The sequence below is a fragment of the Lampris incognitus genome, chromosome 17 (genome assembly GCF_029633865.1).
Source record: "Lampris incognitus isolate fLamInc1 chromosome 17, fLamInc1.hap2, whole genome shotgun sequence".
NCBI lineage: Eukaryota > Metazoa > Chordata > Actinopteri > Lampriformes > Lampridae > Lampris > Lampris incognitus.
The window spans coordinates 34,848,330-34,859,094 of record NC_079227.1 but is presented as its reverse complement, the minus strand read 5'-3'; the positions used below and the strand labels follow the sequence as shown (position 1 = coordinate 34,859,094).

Below are 10,765 nucleotides of genomic sequence, written 5' to 3'. Positions count from 1 at the left end.
AACTACCATAAGATCAGATCCAACTACAACACCTTCTTCAACTACAACACCATCTCAATCAACCACTAATGCAGTTTCATCAACAATGACACCTGCTGCAACAACTACTGGACCATCTCAAACTACTATACATACCCCAGCTTCACCTACCACAACAGCCACTCAACCCTTTACAACTCCATCTTCTCCATCTACAATAACTGCAGCCCAATCCAATACAACTACACTCTCTCAAACTACTTCAACTTCACCTGATCGAAGTACCACAAGATTAACTCCAACTACTACAAATAAACCCACTCCAACTCTTACAACAGATCTATCTACTCAAACTACACCCACTCCAACTACTACAAGTACGCCGTCTTCAACTACGCCTAGTCCTCTTCCATCTTCTACAGCTTCTGAATCTACTTCAAACACTGCTCCACCAACTAAAACCACACCAGTTGCAACTACTACAACTAAGCCTGATGTAACTACCATAAGATCAGATCCAACTACAACACCTTCTTCAACTAAGACACCATCTCAATCAACCACTAATACAGTTTCATCAACAATGACACCTGCTGCAACAACTACTGGACCATCTCAAACTACTACACATAACCCAGCTTCATCTACCACAACATCTGCTCCATCCTTTACAACTGCGTATTCTCCATCTACCATGACTGCAGCACAAGCTAATACAACTACACTATCTCCAACTACTTCTACTTCACCTGATCAAAGTACCACGAGATTAACTCCAACTACTACAAATAAACCCACTCCAACTCTAACAACAGATCTATCTACTCAAACTACACCCACTCCAACTACTACAAGTAGGCTGTCTTCAACTACCAGTAGAACTCTTCCATCTTCTACAGCTTCTGAATCTACTTCAAACACTGCTCCACCAACTACAACTACGCCAGTTGCAACTACCACAACTAAGCCTGATGTAACTACCATAAGATCAGATCCAACTACAACTCCTTCTTCAACTACAACTACAACTTCATCTCAATCAACCACTAATGCAGTTTCATCAACCATGTCACCTGCTGCAACTACTATAAGACCATCTCCATCTACTACAGTTTCACCTTCTCAAACTACTACACATACCCCAGCTTCACCTACCACAACATCCACTTCACCAGATGACAGTACCACAAGATTAAGTCCAACTACTAAAAATAAACCTACTCCAACTCTTACAACAGATCTATCTACTCAAACTACACCCACTCCAACTACTACAAGTACGCCGTCTTCAACTACGCCTAGTCCTCTTCCATCTTCTACAGCTTCTGAATCTACTTCAAACACTGCTCCACCAACTAAAACCACACCAGTTGCAACTACTACAACTAAGCCTGATGTAACTACCATAAGATCAGATCCAACTACAACACCTTCTTCAACTACAACACCATCGCAATCAACCACTAATACAGTTTCATCAACAATGACACCTGCTGCAACAACTACTGGACCATCTCAAACTACTACACATAACCCATCTTCATCTACCACGACATCTGCTCCATCCTTTACAACTCCATCTTCTCCATCTACCATGACTGCAGCACAAGCTAATACAACTACACTATCTCCAACTACTTCAACTTCACCTGATCAAAGTACCACGAGATTAACTCCAACTACTACAAATAAACCCACTCCAACTCTAACAACAGATCTATCTACTCAAACTACACCCACTCCAACTACTACAAGTACGCTGTCTTCAACTACGCCTAGTCCTCTTCCATCTTCTACAGCTTCTGAATCTACTTCAAACACTGCAAGACCATCTCCATCTACTACAGTTTCACCTTCTCAAACTACTACACATACCCCAGCTTCACCTACCGCAACATCCACTTCACCTGATCTAAGTACCACAAGATTAAGTCCAACTACTACAAATAAACCCACTCCAACTCTTACAACAACAGATCTACCGACTGAAACTACTTCCACTCCAGCTACTACAAGTAGGCTGTCTTCAACTACCAGTAGACCTCTTCCATCTTCTACAGCTTCTGAATCTACTTCAAACACTGCTCCACCAACTAAAACCACACCAGTTGCAACTACTACAACTAAGCCTGATGTAACTACCATAAATTCAGATCCAACTACAACACCTTCTTCAACTAAGACACCATCGCAATCAACCACTAATACAGTTTCATCAACAATGACACCTGCTGCAACAACTAGTGGACCATCTCAAACTACTACACATAACCCAGCTTCATCTACCACAACATCTGCTCCATCCTTTACAACTGCGTCTTCTCCATCTACCATGACTGCAGCACAAGCTAATACAACTACACTATCTCCAACTACTTCAACTTCACCTGATCAAAGTACCACGAGATTAACTCCAACTACTACAAATAAACCCACTCCAACTCTAACAACAGATCTATCTACTCAAACTACACCCACTCCAACTACTACAAGTACGCTGTCTTCAACTACGCCTAGTCCTCTTCCATCTTCTACAGCTTCTGAATCTACTTCAAACACTGCAAGACCATCTCCATCTACTACAGTTTCACCTTCTCAAACTACTACACATACCCCAGCTTCACCTACCGCAACATCCACTTCACCTGATCTAAGTACCACAAGATTAAGTCCAACTACTACAAATAAACCCACTCCAACTCTTACAACAACAGATCTACCGACTGAAACTACTTCCACTCCAGCTACTACAAGTAGGCTGTCTTCAACTACCAGTAGACCTCTTCCATCTTCTACAGCTTCTGAATCTACTTCAAACACTGCTCCACCAACTAAAACCACACCAGTTGCAACTACTACAACTAAGCCTGATGTAACTACCATAAATTCAGATCCAACTACAACACCTTCTTCAACTAAGACACCATCGCAATCAACCACTAATACAGTTTCATCAACAATGACACCTGCTGCAACAACTAGTGGACCATCTCAAACTACTACACATAACCCAGCTTCATCTACCACAACATCTGCTCCATCCTTTACAACTGCGTCTTCTCCATCTACCATGACTGCAGCACAAGCTAATACAACTACACTATCTCCAACTACTTCAACTTCACCTGATCAAAGTACCACGAGATTAACTCCAACTACTACAAATAAACCCACTCCAACTCTAACAACAGATCTATCTACTCAAACTACACCCACTCCAACTACTACAAGTAGGCTGTCTTCAACTACCAGTAGAACTCTTCCATCTTCTACAGCTTCTGAATCTACTTCAAACACTGCTCCACCAACTACAACTACGCCAGTTGCAACTACCACAACTAAGCCTGATGTAACTACCATAAGATCAGATCCAACTACAACTCCTTCTTCAACTACAACTACAACTTCATCTCAATCAACCACTAATGCAGTTTCATCAACCATGACCCCTGCTGCAACTACTATAAGACCATCTCCATCTACTACAGTTTCACCTTCTCAAACTACTACACATACCCCAGCTTCACCTACCACAACAGCCACTCAAACCTTTACAACTCCATCTTCTCCATCTACAATAACTGCAGCCCAATCCAATACAACTACACTCTCTCAAACTACTTCAACTTCACCTGATCGAAGTACCACAAGATTAACTCCAACTACTACAAATAAACCCACTCCAACTCTTACAACAGATCTATCTACTCAAACTACACCCACTCCAACTACTACAAGTACGCCGTCTTCAACTACGCCTAGTCCTCTTCCATCTTCTACAGCTTCTGAATCTACTTCAAACACTGCTCCACCAACTAAAACCACACCAGTTGCAACTACTACAACTAAGCCTGATGTAACTACCATAAGATCAGATCCAACTACAACACCTTCTTCAACTACGACACCATCTCAATCAACCACTAATACAGTTTCATCAACAATGACACCTGCTGCAACAACTACTGGACCATCTCAAACTACTACACATACCCCAGCTTCACCTACCACAACAGCCACACAACCCTTTACAACTCCATCTTCTCCATCTACAATAACTGCAGCCCAATCCAATACAACTACACTCTCTCAAACTACTTCAACTTCACCTGATCGAAGTACCACAAGATTAACTCCAACTACTACAAATAAACCCACTCCAACTCTTACAACAGATCTATCTACTCAAACTATACACACTTCAACTACTACAAGTACGCCGTCTTCAACTACGCCTAGTCCTCTTCCATCTTCTACAGCTTCTGAATCTACTTCAAACACTGCAAGACCATCTCCATCTACTACAGTTTCACCTTCTCAAACTACTACACATACCCTAGCTTCACCTACCACAACATCCACTTCACCAGATGACAGTACCACAAGATTAAGTCCAACTACTACAAATAAACCTACTCCAACTCTTACAACAGATCTATCTACTCAAACTACACCCACTCCAACTACTACAAGTACGCCGTCTTCAACTACGCCTAGTCCTCTTCCATCTTCTACAGCTTCTGAATCTACTTCAAACACTGCTCCACCAACTAAAACCACACCAGTTGCAACTACTACAACTAAGCCTGATGTAACTACCATAAATTCAGATCCAACTACAACACCTTCTTCAACTAAGACACCATCGCAATCAACCACTAATACAGTTTCATCAACAATGACACCTGCTGCAACAACTAGTGGACCACCTCAAACTACTACACATAACCCAGCTTCATCTACCACAACATCTGCTCCATCCTTTACAACTGCGTCTTCTCCATCTACCATGACTGCAGCACAAGCTAATACAACTACACTATCTCCAACTACTTCAACTTCACCTGATCAAAGTACCACGAGATTAACTCCAACTACTACAAATAAACCCACTCCAACTCTAACAACAGATCTATCTACTCAAACTACACCCACTCCAACTACTACAAGTAGGCTGTCTTCAACTACCAGTAGAACTCTTCCATCTTCTACAGCTTCTGAATCTACTTCAAACACTGCTCCACCAACTACAACTACGCCAGTTGCAACTACCACAACTAAGCCTGATGTAACTACCATAAGATCAGATCCAACTACAACTCCTTCTTCAACTACAACTACAACTTCATCTCAATCAACCACTAATGTAGCTTCATCAACAATGACACCTGCTGCAACTACTACAAGACCATCTCCATCTACTACAGTTTCACCTTCTCAAACTACTACACATACCCCAGCTTCACCTACCACAACAGCCACTCAACCCTTTACAACTCCATCTTCTCCATCTACCATGACTGCAGCCCAATCCAATACAACTACACTCTCTCAAACTACTTCAACTTCACCTGATCAAAGTACCACAAGATTAAGTCCAACTACTACAAATAAACCCACTCCAACTCTTACAACAGATCTATCTACTCAAACTACACCCACTCCAACTACTACAAGTAGGCTGTCTTCAACTACGCCTAGTCCTCTTCCATCTTCTACAGCTTCTGAATCTACTTCAAACACTGCTCCACCAACTAAAACCACACCAGTTGCAACTACCACAACTAAGCCTGATGTAACTACCATAAGATCAGATCCAACTACAACTCCTTCTTCAACTACAACTACAACTCCTTCTTCAACTACAACTACAACTTCATCTCAATCAACCACTAATGCAGTTTCATCAACCATGACCCCTGCTGCAACTACTATAAGACCATCTCCATCTACTACAGTTTCACCTTCTCAAACTACTACACATACCCCAGCTTCACCTACCACAACAGCCACTCAAACCTTTACAACTCCATCTTCTCCATCTACAATAACTGCAGCCCAATCCAATACAACTACACTCTCTCAAACTACTTCAACTTCACCTGATCGAAGTACCACAAGATTAAGTCCAACTACTACAAATAAACCCACTCCAACTCTTACAACAGATCTATCTACTCAAACTACACCCACTCCAACTACTACAAGTACGCCGTCTTCAACTACGCGTAGTCCTCTTCCATCTTCTACAGCTTCTGAATCTACTTCAAACACTGCTCCACCAACTAAAACCACACCAGTTGCAACTACTACAACTAAGCCTGATGTAACTACCATAAATTCAGATCCAACTACAACACCTTCTTCAACTAAGACACCATCGCAATCAACCACTAATACAGTTTCATCAACAATGACACCTGCTGCAACAACTACTGGACCATCTCAAACTACTACACATAACCCAGCTTCATCTACCACAACATCTGCTCCATCCTTTACAACTGCGTATTCTCCATCTACCATGACTGCAGCACAGGCTAATACAACTACACTATCTCCAACTACTTCTACTTCACCTGATCAAAGTACCACGAGATTAACTCCAACTACTACAAATAAACCCACTCCAACTCTAACAACAGATCTATCTACTCAAACTACACCCCCTCCAACTACTACAAGTAGGCTGTCTTCAACTACCAGTAGAACTCTTCCATCTTCTACAGCTTCTGAATCTACTTCAAACACTGCTCCACCAACTACAACTACGCCAGTTGCAACTACCACAACTAAGCCTGATGTAACTACCATAAGATCAGATCCAACTACAACTCCTTCTTCAACTAGAACTACAACTTCATCTCAATCAACCACTAATGTAGTTTCATCAACAATGACACCTGCTGCAACTACTACAAGACCATCTCCATCTACTACAGTTTCACCTTCTCAAACTACTACACATACCCCAGCTTCACCTACCACAACAGCCACTCAACCCTTTACAACTCCATCTTCTCCATCTACCATGACTGCAGCCCAATCCAATACAACTACACTCTCTCAAACTACTTCAACTTCACCTGATCAAAGTACCACAAGATTAAGTCCAACTACTACAAATAAACCCACTCCAACTCTTACAACAGATCTATCTACTCAAACTACACCCACTCCAACTACTACAAGTACGCCGTCTTCAACTACGCGTAGTCCTCTTCCATCTTCTACAGCTTCTGAATCTACTTCAAACACTGCTCCACCAACTAAAACCACACCAGTTGCAACTACTACAACTAAGCCTGATGTAACTACCATAAATTCAGATCCAACTACAACACCTTCTTCAACTACGACACCATCGCAATCAACCACTAATACAGTTTCATCAACAATGACACCTGCTGCAACAACTACTGGACCATCTCAAACTACTACACATAACCCAGCTTCATCTACCACGACATCTGCTCCATCCTTTACAACTGCGTCTTCTCCATCTACCATGACTGCAGCACAAGCTAATACAACTACACTATCTCCAACTACTTCAACTTCACCTGATCAAAGTACCACGAGATTAACTCCAACTACTACAAATAAACCCACTCCAACTCTAACAACAGATCTATCTACTCAAACTACACCCACTCCAACTACTACAAGTAGGCTGTCTTCAACTACCAGTAGAACTCTTTCATCTTCTACAGCTTCTGAATCTACTTCAAACACTGCTCCACCAACTACAACTACGCCAGTTGCAACTACCACAACTAAGCCTGATGTAACTACCATAAGATCAGATCCAACTGCAACTCCTTCTTCAACTACAACTACAACTTCATCTCAATCAACCACTAATGCAGTTTCATCAACCATGACACCTGCTGCAACTACTATAAGACCATCTCCATCTACTACAGTTTCACCTTCTCAAACTACTACACATACCCCAGCTTCACCTACCGCAACAGCCACTCAACCCTTTACAACTCCATCTTCTCCATCTACAATAACTGCAGCCCAATCCAATACAACTACACTCTCTCAAACTACTTCAACTTCACCTGATCGAAGTACCACAAGATTAACTCCAACTACTACAAATAAACCCACTCCAACTCTTACAACAGATCTACCGACTGAAACTACTTCCACTCCAGCTACTACAAGTACGCCGTCTTCAACTACGCCTAGTCCTCTTCCATCTTCTACAGCTTCTGAATCTACTTCAAACACTGCTCCACCAACTAAAACCACACCAGTTGCAACTACTACAACTAAGCCTGATGTAACTACCATAAGATCAGATCCAACTACAACTCTTTCTTCAACTACAACTTCATCTCAATCAACCACTAATGTAGTTTCATCAACAATGACACCTGCTGCAACTACTACAAGACCATCTCCATCTACTACAGTTTCACCTTCTCAAACTACTACACATACCCCAGCTTCACCTACCACAACAGCCTCTCAACCCTTTACAACTCCGTCTTCTCCATCTACCATGACTGCAGCCCAATCCGATACAACTACCCCCTCTCAAACTACTTCAACTTCACCTGATCAAAGTACCACAAGATTAAGTCCAACTACTACAAATAAACGCACTCCAACTCTTACAACAGATTTATCTACTCAAACTACACCCACTCCAACTACTACACGTACGCCGTCTTCAACTACGCCTAGTCCTCTTCCATCTTCTACAGCTTCTGAATCTACTTCAAACACTGCTCCACCAACTAAAACCACACCAGTTGCAACTACTACAACTAAGCCTGATGTAACTACCATAAGATCAGATCCAACTACAACTCTTTCTTCAACTACAACTTCATCTCAATCAACCACTAATGTAGTTTCATCAACAATGACACCTGCTGCAACTACTACAAGACCATCTCCATCTACTACAGTTTCACCTTCTCAAACTACTACACATACCCCAGCTTCACCTACCACAACAGCCACTCAACCCTTTACAACTCCATCTTCTCCATCTACCATGACTGCATCCCAATCCGATACAACTACCCCCTCTCAAACTACTTCAACTTCACCTGATCAAAGTACCACAAGATTAAGTCCAACTACTACAAATAAACCCACTCCAACTCTTACAACAGATCTATCTACTCAAACTACACCCACTCCAACTACTACAAGTACGCCGTCTTCAACTACGCGTAGTCCTCTTCCATCTTCTACAGCTTCTGAATCTACTTCAAACACTGCTCCACCAACTAAAACCACACCAGTTGCAACTACTACAACTAAGCCTGATGTAACTACCATGAATTCAGATCCAACTACAACACCTTCTTCAACTACGACACCATCGCAATCAACCACTAATACAGTTTCATCAACAATGACACCTGCTGCAACAACTACTGGACCATCTCAAACTACTACACATAACCCAGCTTCATCTACCACGACATCTGCTCCATCCTTTACAACTGCGTCTTCTCCATCTACCATGACTGCAGCACAAGCTAATACAACTACACTATCTCCAACTACTTCAACTTCACCTGATCAAAGTACCACGAGATTAACTCCAACTACTACAAATAAACCCACTCCAACTCTAACAACAGATCTATCTACTCAAACTACACCCACTCCAACTACTACAAGTACGCCGTCTTCAACTACGCCTAGTCCTCTTCCATCTTCTACAGCTTCTGAATCTACTTCAAACACTGCTCCACCAACTAAAACCACACCAGTTGCAACTACTACAACTAAGCCTGATGTAACTACCATAAGATCAGATCCAACTACAACACCTTCTTCAACTACGACACCATCTCAATCAACCACTAATACAGTTTCATCAACAATGACACCTGCTGCAACACCTACTGGACCATCTCAAACTACTACACATACCCCAGCTTCACCTACCACAACAGCCACACAACCCTTTACAACTCCATCTTCTCCATCTACAATAACTGCAGCCCAATCCAATACAACTACACTCTCTCAAACTACTTCAACTTCACCTGATCGAAGTACCACAAGATTAAGTCCAACTACTACAAATAAACCCACTCCAACTCTTACAACAGATTTATCTACTCAAACTACACCCACTTCAACTACTACAAGTACGCCGTCTTCAACTACGCCTAGTCCTCTTCCATCTTCTACAGCTTCTGAATCTACTTCAAACACTGCAAGACCATCTCCATCTACTACAGTTTCACCTTCTCAAACTACTACACATACCCCAGCTTCACCTACCGCAACATCCACTTCACCAGATGACAGTACCACAAGATTAAGTCCAACTACTACAAATAAACCCACTCCAACTCTTACAACAGATCTATCTACTCAAACTACACCCACTCCAACTACTACAAGTACGCCGTCTTCAACTACGCCTAGTCCTCTTCCATCTTCTACAGCTTCTGAATCTACTTCAAACACTGCTCCACCAACTAAAACCACACCAGTTGCAACTACTACAACTAAGCCTGATGTAACTACCATAAGATCAGATCCAACTACAACTCTTTCTTCAACTACAACTTCATCTCAATCAACCACTAATGTAGTTTCATCAACAATGACACCTGCTGCAACTACTACAAGACCATCTCCATCTACTACAGTTTCACCTTCTCAAACTACTACACATACCCCAGCTTCACCTACCACAACAGCCACTCAACCCTTTACAACTCCATCTTCTCCATCTACCATGACTGCAGCCCAATCCGATACAACTACCCCCTCTCAAACTACTTCAACTTCACCTGATCAAAGTACCACAAGATTAAGTCCAACTACTACAAATAAACCCACTCCAACTCTTACAACAGATCTATCTACTCAAACTACACCCACTCCAACTACTACAAGTACGCCGTCTTCAACTACGCGTAGTCCTCTTCCATCTTCTACAGCTTCTGAATCTACTTCAAACACTGCTCCACCAACTAAAACCACACCAGTTGCAACTACTACAACTAAGCCT

General features: G+C 42.1%; 1 protein-coding gene across 1 annotated transcript; it reads left to right on the top strand.

Moving 5' to 3' along the window:
* Positions 1-4,585: 4,585 nt before the first annotated feature.
* LOC130127198 (glycoprotein gp100-like) lies at positions 4,586-9,034 on the top strand (the record flags this gene model as incomplete). Its single annotated transcript, XM_056296768.1, has 2 exons — positions 4,586-4,645; positions 8,990-9,034. Coding segments are annotated over 2 exons (105 nt in total), but the record flags the coding sequence as incomplete, so codon positions are not given.
* Positions 9,035-10,765: the final 1,731 nt, after the last annotated feature.